Source organism: Fukomys damarensis, unplaced genomic scaffold (assembly GCF_012274545.1).
Source record: "Fukomys damarensis isolate Sample0158 unplaced genomic scaffold, DMR_v1.0_HiC HiC_scaffold_32, whole genome shotgun sequence".
Classification (NCBI taxonomy): domain Eukaryota; kingdom Metazoa; phylum Chordata; class Mammalia; order Rodentia; family Bathyergidae; genus Fukomys; species Fukomys damarensis.
Genome location: NW_022900944.1, coordinates 31,946,041 through 31,964,433, shown reverse-complemented (window position 1 = coordinate 31,964,433; position 18,393 = coordinate 31,946,041). Strand labels below are relative to the sequence as shown.

Below are 18,393 nucleotides of genomic sequence, written 5' to 3'. Positions count from 1 at the left end.
CCCGCGGGTCTGCGCGCTACTTTGCGCTCATTGACGCCGCGCAGCGGGAAGATGGTGGGAACACGCACCGTGTAGGTCTTGCGGCCGCCCTGGAAGTGAACGCTGCAAAGACGGTGGCCCGTGGTGGGCTGGAAAGTGGAGAAGCACCCACTGACGCCAGCGCGGGACACGTTCTTGAGCCAAAGGCGCCGCAACTCAGCGTCCTTCGGAAATGTATAGAAATGCAGTGCCTTGTCCCGGTGCGAGTTGTTGTAGCAGCCCGGTACACAGCACGTAAAGCCAGGCATGGCTGCGCCGCGCGGCCGTGCGTGGCACACCGGCCTCCTCCGCGCTTCGACGGCCCGGTCTGTCCACTGCCGGCAGCCCCTCGACGGGCGGCGCCCTGCGAGGCCTTAAGCAATCTCCCACAATTGCACCCTGGCGTAGTCGGCCCAACCGGACTTCCCGTGCCAAAATACGTTTCACACTACACCGCGCTGCGCCGCCAGTCCGGCCGTCTGCCTGCGATCCGGAGTCGGCCGGGGGGACGCTGCGAAGGACCGCCTGGGGGAAGAAGGACTACGCCCCCCACAATGCACCGCGTCAGAAGCAGCTCACTTCCGGGGCGGGGTGTGTTTATTCAATCTGCTTTGAAGGGCACCGCGAGATCCCTGGCAGAGTAGATTCTTTTCCCGAGCTGGCTAGTTCTCGGCAAACGAAGAGTATTCGGTTAGAATCTTCTCGCATGGAGTGTGCCTCACAAGGACCAGGAATCCCGATGGAGGTTGTGGGAGGGAGCGCGCGCCTCACTAATGCGCAAGCGCTAGGTATATGTGCCAGAGACTACAAGACCCATAAGGCTTCGCGCGAATTTAGAGGCTGTGGCGCCGAGCGCCGTCTAAGGACAAAGTAGGGTTACTACGGATCAGGATTCCGGCGCGGTTGTGCTGTGTGCCAGAAGTGGTCAGTCTTCCAACCCCCAGCGCTTTTGAAAAGACGGCATTCCTGCGGGGAGAGAAGGAAGAAACCTAGGCCTGGGTGCCCCAAGGACTTCCGAGGCTACTTTCTCTGTACTGGGAGTCTCCGACTCAGCTGCTACCTTTGACTCATCTACCTACCTAAATTAAGTCATTAATAGGCACCTACTATCTGCCAGACACAGTGCAGGGAATTGCGGCGAGCCTGACCAACCTGGCATCTCCCTCCTAGAGCCTGACCACCTGGAGGGTTAAGGGTCTGTGTTTTGGATAATAGATGGGGTTGCACGTGAATGAATGTCTGTTCAGAAATGAATGCTACAAAGGAATGAAAAGGGCAAAGGAGTAAATGAAGAGCCGGTGCCCAGGAAGATAAAAGGATTAAAATCTTGGTTGGGAGCTGGGGGCCAGATCTTGCCTTCTTTTCCTGGAACCAGCCTGTAAGACTTACAGGGCCAGGAAGGAGGTGGCCAGAATAGCAGAATCACTGAAAGTTATCAAAGTGGGCCATGTTGAAGGGTTTGGAATTTTATCCTGTAGGTGACTGGAAATTATAGAAGGGATTTAAGAGAAAATGTTTGCATTATAACAAGACAGCACCTTCTCTGCCTCGCCATCTTTAGCGGAAAATGTTTTAAAGCACACAACAAGTCAGGCGTGCACCAACTCCTGCCATCCCAGCACTCTGGAAGGCTGAGGAAGGAGAATCAAATTTCAACCCAGCCTAGGCAGTTGAGTGGCTTAGAGAGACCTGTCTCAGAAAAAACAAAAATAAAAAGACAAAACAAAAAGAGCCTAGAGATGCAGCTAAGTGCAAAGACACTGGATTCACTTCTGCAACTCATTTATACATGATATAAATATGAAGACAGAAATGCGATTAATTTGGGGGGAGATTTGGGGTTTTGTTTTGTTTTGTTTGGTACTAGGGATTGAACTCAGGACCTTGCACTTTCAAGGCAGGCACCACACCACTGAGCTAAATCCCTGGCCCCTAGATTTTATTTTTTTTTTCCTTTTTTAAAAAGTTTAGCTTGGAAAATATAGCTGCTACTTTTTAATAAAACAATTCATTTAGGGAACATGTGTTGGCCTTATAGCTATTTTTAAAAATTTATTAGTATATACTATATTTTAGAAAGCTTTCGTATATGCAGTCTCCATTTTAATTTCTTTTTTTTTTAACTTATTAGGTTTATTGGTACTTTTTAAGTATACAATACAGTTACTTTCATCATTGGGATCTTGGTTTTTGTTTTGTTTTGGAAACAGGGTCTAGCTATGTAGTTCAACTTGGCCTTTAACTCCTTATGTTGGGCCAGGGATTTAGCTCAGCGGTTCCGCCACCTGCCTTGCAAGCACAAGGACCCAAGTTTGATCCTCCATACCAAAAAAACAACAACAAAAAAAAACCTCCTTATGTAGTCCAGGCTGGCCAGGAGCTCTCAGCTGTCCTCCTGCCTCAGCGTTCCAGTACTGGATTTACAGGTGTGGGGCCAAGCCCAGCAAACCTTTTCTCCTTTAAAGATAAAATAAAACAAAACACTGTCCAAATTCTTTCCTAGATCCTGTAGAAGCTCACAAATCTGGCCCTGGTCATTTTATCTCACTTCCCCTTCTCCCTCCTTTCAACCCAATGTTTTATTTTGTTAACAAGTCAGCATTCTGTGATCTCAGTTCCAGGCCAGTGTGGTCAATTTACTAACTTCCCAAGACCTTGTCTCAAATTGAAAAAAAAAAAAAAAGCTGGGCATAGTTCAGTGTGTTCCAGGCCAGTGTGGTCAATTTACTAACTTCCCAAGACCTTGTCTCAAATTGAAAAAAAAAAAAAAAGCTGGGCATGTAGTTCAGTGAGATTTTGAGTTCAGGCCTCAATACTACAAAATAAATGAATGAATGCAGTAACTGGGCATAATCAAGCATTAGGCATGTGCAGCCCCAGCTTTTTATAAAGTTGAGGCAGGAGGCTCACTTAAACCCAGGATTTTGAGGCATCCTGGGCAATTTAGGGAGTCCACCCATCAGAACAAAACAAAAATAACCTGAGTGTGGTGGCAAAAGCTTGTGATCCCAACAATGGGAAGGTGAAACAGGAGAATCACGAATTTGAGTCCAGCCCGGGCAATTTAGCAATAGAATGAGACCCTGTTTCAGGAAAAAAAAAACAAAAGGGCTGGGTATGTAGTTAAGTATGAATCGCTAAGCTCAATATCCAGTACCAGGGGGGAAAAATTCCTTATCAAATGGGTATCATCTGAAATTTACATATGAGAAAACCAAGAAGTGCACTAAGTGGGTACATTTGCTCAGCCTTACGTTTGCTTAAGGACTCGTGGAGAGCCAGATTTTGCAACCACAACCGCACACGTTTGTATGGCGGTAGGTCGAGAACTACAATTCCCGCGAGCCTGTGCGGTACCGTCGCGAGAGTTATCTTAAATGTGGCGGCGGGAACGCGGTGCCTACGGCCGCCTGGGCAGTTAGGAGGGTGGCTGAGAAGATGGCGAACAGTTACAGCTCGGACAGCGAGCCCACGACGCGTACGCTGTTGCGGCAAGTGCTAGACACAGCCGACTCTTGTACCCCACGGCGACGCCGGAGTGCTCGGATTAGGTATGTGAGGGCCACTGTATGTGCAACTAAAAGAACTGGGAAGTAGGATCTGGATGGGAGCTAGTGCTGAACCTGTTGGAGAGAGAAACTGAGTCTGGGAGGAGCAGAATAGAACGTTGAGAACTGGTTCCACTTCTTTATTCGAGCTCGGATCTGTTCTTTGTGCCTGCGTCCCTGGAGAGAAAGGATAAGTAGCTCTATTCTCTAGCTGTTTTGCCCACACAAGCTCACAGTTTACCCAGACATCTGCCCCTACTTCCTACGTGATTCCTACCTTTCCCTGCACATTGTTTTCTCCTTTCTCTGTGGCTCCCAGCTGGACGATGAGAAAAGAGCTAGGGAACACAGCCTGCATAGAAGTCAGGAGGCAGGAATTGGAAAGATACTTTGCAAGGGAACAGGAATTTGTCCTGACTTGGGAGTGTCTCTGGGAGAGGGCTGTGCTAACCTCTTGAGGCAGAGGGCGGAGAAGTTGACATCAGCCCAATTGGGACAATGCAGTCTTTTACTTTATAAAGAAATGGGAAGTCAGCCCTGTGTGGTGATGACACATCCCTATTAATCCCAGCACTCTAGGAGGAGGCTGAAGCAGGAGAAGTGGAAGTTCAAGCCCAGCCTGGATAATTTAGTGTGACCCTGTCTCAAAATTTTAAAAGGGTGTAGCCAGGCATGGTGGCTCACACCTGTAATCAATCCCAGCACTCGGGAGGCAGAGGCAGGAGGATTGCCACATGTTGGAGGTGAGCCTGAGCTACAGAATGAGTTCAGGGCCAGCTAGAACTACAAACAAAACAAAACAAAAAAACCCCAAAATTTATAAAGGGTGGGGAATTTAACTCAGTGCAGAGGCCCTCAGTTCAGCCTCCAGTACCAAAAAGAAAAAGGTCATTCATGACAGGTTTTAGAGTGATGATGTGTGATATGTCCCTGAGAGGGACTGGACTAGAGAGACAGAGATAGGGTGACCTGTGTGATTGCTGTCAGACTCTAACAAGTATTTAGAGGATTAAAAATACTTAAAGACCTTTTTGGGTTGTTACTTTAATGTCTGGAATGGATGATAATCTTCCATGATTCTGCAAAAGTCACCTGTATGAAATCTTCTTCATCTCCCTCTCCCTTCTGGCTGGAACAGTAATATTCCCTTTCTTTCCAAATCCTTCATCCTCTGTTGACATGTGTCTGGGACCAGAGACTACAGGAGGCATAAGTGGTCCCCAAGGGACTTTAGGTTAAGACCCCCCGGTGAAGACAAGTCTCTGCATCCTCTATGCCCTACATAATTGTCAGAACTGTTTGTTGGTCTTTACACAGTGCCCAGAGAGCCCTGCTTGAAACACCTTCTCCCAGGACGTGGAGTAGCCAAACAAAGGCAACTGCCAGGCAGCGTTCTCGTGGAGCCAGAGTAAGTGTCCAGCCCACTGACTAGCTTCATGGAGCCCTGAGGTTAATTTCCATGAGGGAATCTCAAGGCAAAAAGAACAGACTGGTTACATGGTGGTTTTGTCCATAGTCTACTGGCAGATTGGTGCATGGTCAAGCCAGTGGGCATCTGGAGGAACAGACACCCCGGACTCTGCTGAAGAACATCCTACTAACTGGTAAGTAAGTGGTCTGACAGGCACCAGTCTAACACTAGTTCTGTGGTATCCTCCATTAAGGGTAGCCTGTCATGTTGGCCCTATCTTCTCCATGGTGGTTTTGCAGCCCAGGAATCTTCTATTGTGATGCCAGAGAGAATGACGAAGCCAGCACCAGCATCCCAAGTGGCACAGCCCTCCAGACGGGAAAGCAGTAGGGGCAGGTGCACAGCGAACTGCCCTCCTTGGCTGGGCTGTTGGGTAGCTCTAGTCTGGGAACCCCAAAGATTGGCAGGGAAGAATTTCCTTCTTTGCCTGAGATAAGTTCTCTCCTTACAGCCTAGAACTTCAGCTTCCTGAACTTGAGCCCCCACAAGCCCTGGCTCCAGTTCTGTTGGCCTCTGGCAGGAGGAAACAGAGAGTGAGGTTGTCAGTATTTCAGCAGGAAGTGGACCGGGGACCCTTGGGGCTGCCTCTCTCCCAAGGTGAGGCCTAGGATACCACCTGTTGCTGACTTCTCTGTCCTGTCCTCTGGAGAGGCTAAGGAGGCCTGAGAGAGGACTTTCATGGGTCTGGTTAATTTACTATGGTTTCTTCTTTTTACATCCTCTTACTGGTCGCTGACAGAGCCTCCTGGGAATCCTGATGCCTCATCCCTCACCAGGTGCTGTTGTCTGTTCTTGGGGTGGTGGAGCAGAGGTTTGGGGAACAAGGTGCTGACTGATGGAAATGGAATCTGGCCATATTAATCCCAGCCTGTTGTAGTCTTACAATATAGTCACATTCTAAGAGATAAGAGCTTCAGAGCAGATGGGAGAATCCTCTGGGGAAGCTGGACTTTAGGTATTCCTTAGGTATTTGACTTTTCTTTGTGCTTCCTCCCTTCCACCAGTTCCCTCAACCTGACCTTTGCTACACCTCTTCAGCCACAGTCAGTGAGGAGACCTGGGTTAGCCCGAAGACCTCCCACCCGCCGCACTGTAGATGTGGGTGCCCTTTTGCAGGATCTACAAGATAATTCCCTGGCCTCAGTTCCTCTAGGTAAGGTTCAGTTTTCCCCTTTCAGCCTTTGGAGAAAGATAGCCTCTGTAGTAGATAGGAGCTGCTGCTGAGTCTAGGGGTATACCTTTTCTGGTAGGGTCAAAAACAGTGTGTAAACCTGACCTTAAAAGGAGTTTCAGCTTTCATCCTTCAAGGGGCCATTGGCTTTAGTGAGGCTCGGTCCTTTTTTATTTTTATTTTTTAAGCACTTTCTTTTTTTTGGTACCGGGGATTAAACTCTGAACCTTACACTTGCAAGGCAGGCAGCGGAACCACTGAGCTAAATCCCCGGCCCTGAGTCTTAATGTATTTATGTCTTCCAGGAACATGAATTTATGTTCTTAAACTACAGGGCTAAGGGAATGAAAGTGGTGTGTTTTGGTGCCTAGAGCTGTTGGAAATTTGAAAAGGGTAGGTTTCATGATCAGCTAGCTCATTAGAACTGACATAGGGCTGGGTGTGGTGGTGCACGCCTTTAATCCCAGCACTCGAGGCTAAGACAGGAGGATTGCTATGAGTTCAGACCAGCCTGGGCTATGTAGTGAGTTCCTGGTCAGTCTTAACTACATAGTGAGACCCTGTCTCAAAAAACCAAAAAAAAAAAAAAAAGAACTGACATAGGGACCCAATTCCAGAAGACAAGTTCACCAAGATAGGAGGGAGCGTTTTTGGCAGAGGAAGAAATAGAAAGCAGAGGTATGGGGAAGCAGCTATGGGATAATGGGGGTGGGAGCAAGCTGTGGAGACCTGGAAATGCCCCCCACTAAGCAAAGGTAAGCAAGGCAACATAAAAAAAGATAAGGAAAAAGATAAGGCTTGGAATCTAGGTCATCTCTTTGTGCCCACTGCCTAGACCCTGGGAATTCTGGGCATTAGCAAGTAGTTTTGGGATATACTGAATGCCTGCTGGACCTTGATCTCCAGGTGACAGCCTCAGAACTCCTGTTGCTACTCTGCCGACAGACACTGTGTTAGAGGATACCCAGCCTTTTTCACAGCCCTTGGTTGGCCACTCCCTCAGTGTGTATCAGTCCCTGCCATGTCCTCACCCTGGGCCTAAAGACACTGAGAGGGCTGTGCATCACAGGACAAAGAACAACATGCCTGAGCTGCAGAACCACAGTGAGTATGTGAGGCAGGTGGCCTGGAGCTTAGCTTGTGGAGAGTTACCCCTGATTGCCTTCTCTCCTCAAGCCTGTATGTGGATCCCAGACTTCCCTGGCTGGGGGTCCCTCCTCCACCGAAGAGCACGGTCAGTGTTGGGCCAAGAAATTCCAAATTATTGCCTGGTACTATGTCTGACTTGGTCTCTTCTCAGTGAGTGAGGCTGACTTTGCTACTCCATCTTTACCCTTCTTGGAGACACAACCTAGACTTTATGCTCCTCCAGCGATAACAGAAACAGAGAGATCCCAGAGGGCTGTGGAGCCTGAAAAGCCAGAAGGATCTTCAGGGGATGAGGACATCTCTGAGAGGCCAGGTAAAAGGCCAACTATGGGGAACAGCAGATGAGTGGTGACTGCTATGTTTAGGCCATGGCACACAGAGAGCTTGCCCGGGTTGCTTCTGGGAACTGGTGATGTTTGGGGCCAGGGAGTCTCTGAGGGACGGTTGCTTGGGTGAAGCTAAGAGAACCCTTTAAGAAATAGGGCAAGGAGACTAAACTTGCTTAGCTGGGTGGCATGGTCATGCCAAGCCCCCTGTACCCTGCTTTTTCTCTGTAGCAAGCCCAGAATCGGTGTCCAACATCCCTGAGTTTCTTCAGGCCAAACAACTGGATCAGTTTCTTGAGCCAGCCCCATCGCCTGATGTTGCAGTGTAAGATCCCATGACCCTGTTATTTACAGGTCTTTGAGAAAGGGGCAAACACTGAGGTTGGCACTGGGTACTCACACACATCCTCCTCCCCATAAGCATGCTGATGATTACCCAACCCAGTAGCCTGAACTGGGCTGGTGGTTGCTCCCCAAGAGCTTATCTGTCATTCTGGTGCCTGCCACTGGGAGCTAAGAGGAATTTGGAAAAAAACCTAGGTCATTGTATAGTCAGAGAAGGCTTCCTGGAGGAAGACTAGCAGAATTGGGACAGGAAGTGATGGACTCCTAAGGGGAGTGAATATTCATTCAGAGGTGTAAAAGTCATATTCCTGAGCAAGTGTCAGTGATATGAAAAAGCTAGAGTGGGAAATTGTGTCCAGACTGGAGGAACAGTTCCCAGCAAAAGAACCAGGTCTCTGTATGACCTTGACACTACTGTCCCTCAGCAGATATTGGAACTGCTGTCCAGGCTGGCCAAGGAGCACATGGACCCAGTCTTAACAGGAATGAGCAGGACTTGTCCTTGAATAGGGCCCTTTTGAAGCATCAGTTTAGCCACCTCTGTCCACTCCTGCCCCCAGCTTGTCTTCAGAGCCTCCAGAGCCTGTGTTGGCCAGAGTTCCCTCCAAGCCCCAAAGTGCTGGTCCCAGACCCCGTCAAGATCCCCATAAGGCTGGACTGACCTACTATACAAAACTCTTCAGCTTTTACACTAAGATGCCTATGGAGAGGAAAGCTCTTGAGACGGTGGAGAAGTGGTGAGTCTTGGATACCTGGGTGAAGAGAGGAGACGGTCTGGTTATGAATGCACTATTCTATTCAGTCTCTTCTACCCCAACCTTCTTGGCAGCCTGGATAAGTACTTGGAGCACCTTTGCAATGACCTGGAAGTATTTGCTGCTCATGCTGGCCGCAAGACTGTGAAGCCTGAGGACCTGGAGTTGTTGATGCGACGGTGAGTGGGCAAAAAAGGGAGGCTGGTGTGGGAGTGCTGGTGTTGATTCCGCCTATCCCTGTCTTCCTCTGCTGCAGGCAGGGCCTGGTCACTGACCAAGTCTCATTACACCTGCTTGTGGAACGACACCTGCCCCTGGAGTACCGGCAGCTGCTCATCCCCTGTGCGTTCAGTGGAAATTCTGTCTTCCCTGCCCAATAGTGGCCCAGCCTCGATGCTTGCCTTCTCCCCACCTGGGACCTCTTGGCCCCAGCTAATCCTTCAGGTCTTATCCTCATCTACCATCAATAAAGTATCACAAGCACAGTAGTCTGCTTTTAGGTACATGTCCTGAGGCCAGCCCCCTTCCCTCCCCAACTCAACTCCAGCACAACCTGAAAAATGGCATGGGTTCAGACATACGATTTTTATACTAAAAATTGGGTTAGCAGCATTCAAGCATTCAGGCTGCCTGTGATAGTCTTAGCTTGCAGCCTCTGGTTCTCGAGGCCCTGTACGCTTGACGTCAGCCATCTGAAGCTGTTCCATTGCAGTCTGGAGCCTTGTTACAATGTCCTCATTCTCATTTTCTGGCAGTTCTGACACAGGGATCTGGAAGGCCTGACTCAGGTGGGTGTTCAGAGTCTGCTTGTCCAGGGTAGGATCAATGATCATCAGAGCCCTCCGTAGCTTGGAAAGAGTTACCTCCTCATAGCTGCCCCATAAGAAGAGAGAGGGAGAGGTCTGAGCCCTTTTGTCTACCTCAGACTCTGCCAAATCCTCCTGTCAGGTTTGAGCAGTTTAAAATGTCTATCAGCATGCAGAGAGACCCATACAAAGAGATGCCACCCTGTAGGGCTTGTCCAGATTGGGACTCATCAATGGCTGAGTGGGTCTGGGCCCTGGGGTCACTCACAGTTCCATGCCCAGCTCCTGCTTTAGTTCCTGTAAGTACTCATCCTTCTCAATCACGTACTGTTCCCACAGCTTTTGCACAAAGGGTTCACTCTGACCCTCCTCATCCTGGGAGGGTCACAAGGCAGGGTGAGGCTCCATGGACTGGGGTCCAGTAAAGGCAAGAATAGGTCTAGGCAAGGTCCTGGGCCCCACACCCACCTCTGTAAACAATGAGCGGTAATCAAACAAGTCTGCATTGGTGCTGTTGGGGTGCCAGCCCCCTGCCTCCATCAGCTCCCGAATATGTTCTTCCTTCTTGAGGGGAAAAGTCCTCTTGAGGATGGTGCTATGAGGAAACGAGGGCCAACAGGAGCCTCACTGAGGCTGCTCACCCATCTCCCCATATCCTCCTCTGCCATCCTACTGGTGTTCAGAACTTGGAGCTTTAAGCTGTGGCCCTTCCTACCAGGCTTCCCTTTCCCTGCATAGCTGAGAAGCTGGCCAGAGGAGACATTGGGCTAGAGTTTGGGGTGACCTGGACTGGCCTCTCACCTGAACTGCTCCATGGTTAATAGCCCCTCATTCTGACTGTCAGCATTTATCATCTCCTTCAGCAGCTGGGCTACTGTCTCCTTCTGGTTGATGTATACACTCTCTGTCATCTAAAGGAATGAAATAATTTACTAACTTGCAGCTTTCTAGAGGTATGATTTTGAGCTGGATTTTGCTGGGGAATAAAAAACCCTTCCATCTCCCCAAGGGAACAGGCTGGAGCCAGTCCCAAGCTCACCTTCCCCATCAAGATTGCATAGAACTGGCTCATGACCTCATTGGAGCGGAAAAGCCTGATATTTTCAAAAATGGTATATGCCCAAGCTATGGCATCACTTGGGCCAAAGCGATGCTCCAGGAAATTGAAGAAGAAATCTGGAAACTTTTCTTTCTGCAGGGTATGGAGAAGGGGATATTTGGTCATTCTGCCCCATGACTGTTTGGCTGTCACCCTTCTAGCACTTCAAGAGCAGTGGTGGCAAACGTATGGCACACATGCTGCAGCAGGCTGTTTTATCATTGAAAGGTCTAAAAGGTTCACTATCACTGCCCTAAAGGACTCTAGTTCTGAAAGCCACATTGAGCCAACTGGACTGGTCAGAGCTGACCTGTTCCTCTGCAAGACGCTCCTTCCAGACATCCTTGAGAAGCTTTACCACATCTTTCTTGCTTGGTTTTTTGTTCTTCACACGGCCATCAAACCGAAGAAAAGGAGGGATCGCCTCCCCATATCCCTGTAAGGCAGATGTCAGTTCATGTCTGGGACCCTCTATGACCCCATCTCCAAGCAAGGAAGAGCCCCACACGATGCCCCCAGCTCAAGTCTCAGCAGCAATGTCTGACTTCTGACTTTGGCCCCAGTCCTCCCATTCAGAGACTCCCCTACCAGACCAGGGAAAAAGTCTTTCTCCCGGAGCAGGCCCTCGCCAATCTCTTCCAGCAACACATCCACCAACTGGTCACTGTTCTTGCCTTCAGCCAGCATCTGCCAACGATCCAGGCCCCCGGCCACCACATCTGCTGGTAAAGAGGAAGTTAGATTCTAGCTCAGGCCCTTCAACGGGCCTTGAGGCTCAGATGGCCATCATTACCTCCACACTTGGTCCAGTCAGGTCGTGGTGTGGAGGTGCGCTGGATATCCTGCAGCTCAGAAGAGAACTGGTCCCGTTCTTTCAGTGTGGTCATATGCAACTGCAGCAATAAATCATGCTCCTTGCGGACCTCTTCATAATCAGCTCTCAGGCTGTCCAGCTGTGGACAAGGTGGTTGGTCCTAGATACCCACCTATCTGACATTGCCCTACCCATGCCTGGCTCTGCCCACCAACCAGCACCTGCTCTTGAAGATCCTTATTGGTCTTTTCCTGCATTTCAAAGTCTCTCCTGGGTACCACATCTCCAAAGTTAGCCTTCATGGTGTTGAGTTCCATCTGTGTGCGGGTCAGGTCTTGCCGAGTCATCTTTAGAGCCAGTGTTAGCTTCACAGGGTCTTCCCCCCAGACACCTGTCAGGGGCCCCGCCAGCCTATGTCACCCTAGCTCTCAGGCTTGTGGGCCTAAGGCTAATTTATGTATCCCTTGGGGCATTCCTGAGGTCCTTCTGCCCTCTCTGCTTGGGATTCTCTAGGTCTTATCCACAGCACTACCAGCCTTGGGGTTTGCCTAAAGTAGAGAACCCTCAGACATGGGGTAGCAGGCCTGCCCAGCCCACAGGGCAGTCTCTGATGCCAACAGTGTTACTACTTAATGGTTTTATAATTTTTGGTCCAGCTCAAAAAATCCGCAGCCCCAACTAGTGGCAGGGACATCTCCCAACATTTATGGGCACAGAATGAGCAGGTAATAGGAATACTAAATGAACAGGGGAAGTAGTGAGACTCAGGCTTTTATCTAGCACTTCAGGAGTGGAAAGAAGCTCAATTTGGGGTACCTGGGGACTGGGCTAATGACATATCCTCCCGTTGGTATCGTAACTCATTTAAGTCTGCAATGAGAATTTTGCGGGCATCTCGCTCAGTGAGGTAGCGCAGGTACTCCTCGGCTAAATTCTTCCTCAGCTTGGACACCTGCTAGGAAAGTGGCTGGTAGTCAGGGGCTTTTCCTGGACCCCTGCAGACAGCTACTCACCACAGGGGTGGGGTGGGTGTTGTGTGGTCCTCTACAGCCTAGGAATAGAAAAGGTGGGGCCAGGTGTGGTGCATGCCTTTAATCCCAGCACTCTGGCAGGCTGAAGCAGGATAGGGAGTTTGAGCCCAGCCTGGGCAACTCTGGTTTAGCAACACCTTGTCTCAAAATAAAAAGCTGCAGATGTAGTCTAGTGGGAAGGCCCTGGGCTCAATTCCCATACCACAAAGAAAAAAAAAAAGCAAACAAAACCAAAAAGGAAAGTGGCCATTCCTGAGAACCCAAAAAGACACTGGAGAAGGCTTGCTGGAACTTGGGGTCATGCTGAGCTCCTCAGCATAGCAGAGGGGAGGGTAGAAGTATTAGAGAGTCTTGGGGGAAAGGCTGGCTCTGTCTTCCAGGCAGAAGGGTGGGTGATGAGATTAGGGGTCACCTCAGGGCGCAAGGTCACTCCTAGAGATGGAGCACATCACTTCCATTCACCTCACTCTGCAATGAAATCTTCTCCTCATTCTTTTTGTCGATAAGTTTTAGCAGATTCATCTTCTCCTTCTTCAGCATGGAGATTTCATACTTCTCCTCAGCCCTCATGGCCAGGATCCTCTCATTGCAGTCCTCATTCATAGTGATAAGCTTGCCCTTCAGGGGCTCCAGGGCCTGGATCTTCTCCTTTTGGTGGGCTAAACAGAGACATGTGGGAAAGTCCTGGGGCCATGAAGTACAAACAGCCAGGAGACACATCCTAAGTCATAGGTGAGTGGCTATCACTTGCAAACACCAGAAGTCTATGCTCACCTTGACCAGTCACGGCCCCAGCCTCAAGCCTTCCTGTACTAGCTTTTAAAGCAGGGGCAGAGTCCAACTATGGGTCTCCTAAGTCTCTCCTATAATAGCCTTACCCCTACACCTTTAGTCTTGCAGCTGTAGTTTACTTGAACCTGGTGGGGGAACTTCCTCACTCCAGAGGTACTCACTCTCCTGGGGTTCCTTCTGATTCCTACAGGTATTGCCATGCTTCTCAAGGATGAGAAGGCCCTGAGGTGCCCTATTACAGTATATGTAAAAGATGACCTTAAAGCCCAGTTAGTAGCTGCCTTTTCTGTAGACCCCTAGAAAAGCAGAATAGGATTCTTTGCAAATTCCTCACTAGACCCAAAAATGGAACTGTGTTTTTGTTTTTTGTTTTTTTTTTCCAGTATTGGAGATTGAACTCAGGGCCTTTGTATTAAACTAGCCGTTTCTCATCTTTGATTATGAGACAGGGTATCTCTAAGTCACTAAGTTGCCCATGTTGGGTTCGAATTTGGATCCTCCTGCCTTAGCTTCCCAGGGTGTTGGGATTACTGGAATGCACAGCTATACCCGAGGGGCTGGAAGCTGTGTTCTTACCCAGCATCAACTCATATGCATTCTTGATGGAGGATAGCAGTGGCTTGTATGTTTTGAAATCCTCTATGAAGAACTCAAAGATCTCCCTGTAAGGCTGGCAAAAGAAGGGAAACTTTCACTTCCTGGCCTATAGCTGCCATTCTCAATGGGGACCTGTATTTTTCTTCAGTGAGCTCAGAAGAGTTTCCATGTGAGACTGCCTGGTAACCCCTATCAAGTGAATGTCCTAGCCACTATTTAGGTCTGTCACAGTATCACAGAACTGGGGGACAGTCCTCAGGAGGCCTTTCCTGAGGCCTAGCAAATTACTGTGGGACAGACCTACCTACCACTCTGCCAGAGCCTCTCTGGTTCTCCAGGTGGCCAGTCTCTTGCCTTCCATACCTGTGTCCATTGGCTTCTCACATGCAGCCCCTCCCCATCTCAGAGCCCTGTGGGCGCAGGAGACTGAAAGTTGTGTGTGTGTGGATTTTTTTTTCTTTTTTTTTTTTTTTTTTTTTTTTTTGTACCAGGGTTCAAACTCATGACCTTGCACTTGTGAGGCAGGCGCGGTGCCACTGAGCTAAATCCCTGGCCTAGGAGACTGAAAGTTTTAGTCCTTTGTTCTAACCTCAAAGTGGAGGCGTGGTTTCCTGTCCCACATGGACAAAGTATGATTGTGTGTGTGTGTCTGTGTGTCTGGGAGTGGGAACCCAGATATGAAGCAGGAGCCCTTGATTTGCAAATACCAGAAGCTTTTGGAAGCAGTATTCCTTACTGGAATGGGCACAGGCTATGAAACCAGCCTTGAGTTTGAATCCCAGCCCAATCACTTCCAAGTGGGATGTCTCCAAGTGTCTCTTTCCTTGTTAGTGTGGTATCTTCTGTTTGTGAGATTGCCCCAGGGCCTGGCACATGGTCCAGGCTCTGTATGTCCTTCAGTCATGACTTAGTCAGAGGTCAGTTTCTCTGTTGTCATTCCTATACAAATTCTTCCGAAATATGTATCAGAATCTGGGTTGCATCTAGACTAATTTCCCTCGATCTTGCCCTCCTTGGTATCTGGGCTATTTTTTCAAGCTTGGGGTAGTTATCATCAGGCTGGTGGTGACTGTATGCCTCTTACTTGCCCAGCTGCCAGATTCAGGGCCTATTTGCTGATGTCTAGTGACACAGCCTGAATGTCCTAGAGCTGAAGGGACTGGAGGCAGCATTCAGCCCACCTAACTCAAATGAGGAAACCCCAGCCTCAAGAAAGTTTTGGTTCCAAGATGCAGTCTTGCCTGATCACTGGCTTTTTAATTGGATGTGCTTTTCTTCAGGGAAGGAGACCCAAAAGAACTGGGAGAGAGGTCAGTCCCTGTTGAAGGTTGTGGGTGCTCGGTCCTTGGTATGGGGGAGGGACTTCCCACCCTTCCCACCCTTCCCACCCTTCCCACGATTTCATTGTGGCTCTAACCTGAAGCCTCAGCTCTTGCGCAGAATCTGTGCCCAGGTCTAGCAGGAGGAGCTCCTTGCGTAGGTAGTTTTCTAGGTGCTCCAGGTACTGAGGCTTGGCAATGCCTATGGGCTGCTGCTGCCAGCTACTGCAGGGGATGGTGGGCTGAGATGTCACCAGCACCCCAAGTGGCTTTCTACCCTTAGTTGAAGCAGCACACCCCTCTGCCCTGTCTGTTGGCCCAATACCGGGTCTATACCAGCCCGCCCACCATTGGACTGACCCTGGCTTACCTGGTGCGCTTCCGGCAATCATCTGAGCAGGGCTTTCGATTTTGCAGAATGGTCTGACCACTGGCATATGTGGGCCATGGGGACAGATGGCCACTCATGGAAAAATGCACAGGCTTCAAGGAGAGACAGGTTGGGTTAAGATGGCAACATTGCTCCCTTTCCTAATGTTCCTTTGCATGTCTCACATTCCTGATTTATTTTTAAACAAGCATCTCTTAATATGGTTCATAATGAAGACTGTGGTCCTTAGGTTAGAGAGGCTCCTTGAGTTAAATTGCAGATTTCCCTTATTAGCTACATGAACACAGGCTTAACTTTGAGCTTCAGTCTCTGCCTCTGTAAAATGGGGATGATCATGGTCACCACTGCACTGTAGAGAAGTGAGGATGCCAGAGTAAGCAGAGCATATGGTTTGCGCAGATTGCTAGGAACTCAGGAAAGGTGAGTTACCTTCTTCTGTAGATAAGTCTGAGTTTTGAATATCTGGGTTATAAACACAGATGTGAGCCAGGCATGGTGGCGCATGCCTGTAGTCCCAGCACTCAGGGGGCTGAGGCAGGAGGATCCCTATGAGTTTGAGACCAGCCTGAGCTACATAGTGAGTTCCAGGTCAGTCTCAACTACATGACATCCTGCCTCAAAAAACAAAAAAAAAACAAAAAAACAAAAACAAAACAAAAACACAGATGTGAATGTTCTGTCCTAATATGTGGAATTTAAAAATGATGACAAGGGGGCTGGGGATTTAGCTCAATGGCACCACACCTGCCTCGAAAGCTCAAAATCTTGAGTTCTGTCCCTGGTACAGAAAAAAAAAATGATGACAAGAAAGTAGAAGAGAGCCAAGAGGAAGCGGGAGGGGCATAATGACCGTAATAGAGAGGCTGGTAAGATATACACAATGAGACCCCTCAAAAAATGTGAAACTAGTGGGGCAGGCAGAACAAGGGGGGATGATGGGGTGAAAATTATCAAAGTATGTTATGTGCATGTATGAATCTGCTAAAATAAAGCTCATTAATTTGTATAACCAATTTTTTAATTTTTTAAATTTTTTATTTTTTTGGTACCAGGGATCGAACTCGGGTCCTTGTGCTTATGATGCAGGCGGCGGTGGAACCACTGAGCTAAATCCCCGGCCCTATAACCAATTTTAAAAGAGTGAAAAAAGACGGCATTCTTCTTTGGAAGGATGCATAGAAAGTAAAATATTTTATTCTTTCCAAAAATAAACAAAAGAAAATCTAAAAAACAGATGTGAGTGTCAGAGAACTGCAAGCCTTGCTCCACAGCACAGGCTAGCAAAAGAGATGCAGAGAGGGCAGGCCCAGTCTCAAGCCTGGACTGAAAAGACAGACAGGATTAATAGAGATACAACAGAGGGAGCTGTGGCTTCTGGGAGGACACAGGGCTCCCACCGGCTGTAGGAAGTGCGGAGGATAAGAGAGGTGAGAGCACTCCAGCGATGGGATTTCATTTTAAACCTTGAGTAGGTGTACGGCCATGTGGTATGAAGTAGTATGTAGGGGCTTTTTTAAAAAACCTTTTTATGAAACATTTATGACATGGAAAAAAAATGATCCTCTGACCCAGTGAAGCCTACCTCTCTGCCTCTCTGCTTTCATCCATCCAGTCCTTCATTTGTTTATCAAGTATTTCTGGATCCCTTGTATATGCCAGAGCCTGCTGGGTTTAGGGCCACAAGGGAAATTCAGTTTGATGGGGGTAAGGTGAGAAGTGAACTGACAGTCACAAGTCAGCATGAAGGGACTGAAGCCAATGCAGGTTACAGGAGATGGGAGTCTCTGATGGGGGTCAGGGGAGTCTGGTAATCTCCAAGCAGGTGATGATGCCAGTACAGCTCAAAAGAGCCTAGAGGGAAGAGCTGAATCACTTGGAGAAGGTATGGGTGGGTGGCTAGCCCCCCACTGCCTGGGTAGCATTGACAGCTTGAGGACACAGCAGAAGATTTGAAGAGCTATGAAGTGGGGCTGATGTCTAGGGAAAACAGGCCAACTGAGGCTCAGGCCTGAGGCAAAGGTGCAGGCAGCTGGTGCAGAGGGAGGCAGAGATGGAACAGCATTACACTCAGGGGTGGTCGTTAAAGCTTTATTCAGGGCTGTGGAAAAACCAGGTAACTCCAAAGTGTCTAAAAACAGGATTGTTATGTAGCCCAAACTGGGCATGGTGGTGCACACTTGTAATCCCAGCACTTGGGAGTCTGGGACAGAAAAATCCTCTGGAAGTTCAAGGCCAGCCTGGACATATAGTGAATTCCGGGCCAGCCTAAACTACATAGGAAGACACTATCTCACCACCTACCCCCAGATGCCCTTTCCTGATAATTCACCACTGAGGTCTCAGGGCTATTCCTCAGGTCAGTCTTTCCCAAACTTTTCCATTATCACCCCACCCCCAGCGCTTTGTTCTCAGCAACAGAGCATTTGTGTCTTATCATTGTATCTCCAGTGCCTAGCACATAATAGGAGTCAACAAGATAAGATTTGTTGACTACATGAAACATAAGTGGGAAAAAACAATGAAATAATTAGAAGATTTTTTTGAGACAGGGTCTCCTCTCCCTATTTAGCCCAGGTTGGCCTTAAAATTGGCATTCCTATCAAAAGATGGATGGAGGAGAGGAGGAGGAAGAGGGGATGGAGGGGATGGAGGAGGGAGAAGAGGAAGTAAACAGAATTAAGAAAAGCTGGGGGTGGTGGCACACACCTGGAATCCCAGCACTCAGGAGGCTGATGCAGGAGGATTGCTGTGAGTTCGAGAG

At 48.9% G+C, this 18,393-nt stretch overlaps 3 protein-coding genes across 12 annotated transcripts in view; 1 reads left to right on the top strand and 2 right to left on the bottom strand.

Moving 5' to 3' along the window:
* The window catches only part of Thap11 (THAP domain containing 11), a 1,468-nt gene extending 632 nt beyond the window's left edge, over positions 1-836 (bottom strand). The window contains 1 exon segment of the mRNA XM_033758034.1: positions 1-836. Within this exon segment, the coding sequence (XP_033613925.1) occupies positions 1-287 (287 nt within the window). The 5' untranslated portion in view covers positions 288-836.
* A 2,548-nt stretch (positions 837-3,384) lies between these two features.
* Positions 3,385-9,284, top strand: Cenpt (centromere protein T). 3 transcript variants are annotated; one of them, XM_010612262.1, is made up of 13 exons: positions 3,385-3,569; positions 4,884-4,974; positions 5,083-5,170; positions 5,277-5,373; positions 5,489-5,634; positions 5,777-5,813; positions 6,042-6,190; positions 7,115-7,312; positions 7,581-7,670; positions 7,915-8,008; positions 8,589-8,765; positions 8,831-8,962; positions 9,040-9,284. In XM_010612262.1, exons 1-13 carry the CDS (start codon positions 3,457-3,459, stop codon positions 9,161-9,163), a joined length of 1,536 nt encoding a protein of 511 aa, XP_010610564.1. In that variant the 5' UTR covers positions 3,385-3,456; the 3' UTR covers positions 9,164-9,284. The 3 variants fall into 3 exon arrangements, with proteins under 3 accessions (XP_010610564.1, XP_010610563.1, XP_010610562.1); XM_010612261.1 differs by having other exon boundaries at positions 7,509-7,670; positions 8,858-8,962; XM_010612260.3 differs by having other exon boundaries at positions 7,509-7,670.
* Positions 9,285-9,326: 42 nt separating this feature from the next.
* Positions 9,327-18,393, bottom strand: part of Tsnaxip1 (translin associated factor X interacting protein 1) — a 15,910-nt gene continuing 6,843 nt past the window's right edge. For 2 of the 8 annotated variants that reach the window (XM_010612264.3, XM_010612266.2), the window contains exons 3-16: positions 15,612-15,724; positions 15,340-15,466; positions 13,902-13,995; positions 12,996-13,192; positions 12,319-12,457; positions 11,724-11,893; positions 11,482-11,641; positions 11,277-11,407; positions 10,999-11,124; positions 10,629-10,781; positions 10,391-10,500; positions 10,058-10,184; positions 9,858-9,964; positions 9,366-9,656 (exon numbers count right to left, since the gene is read on the bottom strand). In XM_010612264.3, the coding sequence (XP_010610566.1) occupies positions 9,425-9,656; positions 9,858-9,964; positions 10,058-10,184; positions 10,391-10,500; positions 10,629-10,781; positions 10,999-11,124; positions 11,277-11,407; positions 11,482-11,641; positions 11,724-11,893; positions 12,319-12,457; positions 12,996-13,192; positions 13,902-13,995; positions 15,340-15,466; positions 15,612-15,724 (1,986 nt within the window). In that variant the 3' untranslated portion in view covers positions 9,366-9,424. Of the gene's footprint in view, positions 9,657-9,857; positions 9,965-10,057; positions 10,185-10,390; positions 10,501-10,628; positions 10,782-10,998; positions 11,125-11,276; positions 11,408-11,481; positions 11,642-11,723; positions 11,894-12,318; positions 12,458-12,995; positions 13,193-13,901; positions 13,996-15,339; positions 15,467-15,611; positions 15,725-17,214; positions 17,811-18,393 lie in introns of those variants that run through there. The other 6 variants (XM_010612267.2, XM_010612265.3, XM_010612268.3 and 3 more) reach the window with 6 other exon arrangements.

Coding starts and splice junctions, on each gene's coding strand:
- Cenpt (XM_010612260.3), top strand. CDS start 3,457: ATGGCGAACAGTTACAGCTCGGACAGCGAGCCCACGACGCGTACGCTG. Junction 5,635..5,776: donor GGGGCTGCCTCTCTCCCAAG/GTGAGGCCTAGG, acceptor GGTCGCTGACAG/AGCCTCCTGGGAATCCTGAT. Junction 7,313..7,508: donor GCCTGAGCTGCAGAACCACA/GTGAGTATGTGA, acceptor GTCTCTTCTCAG/TGAGTGAGGCTGACTTTGCT.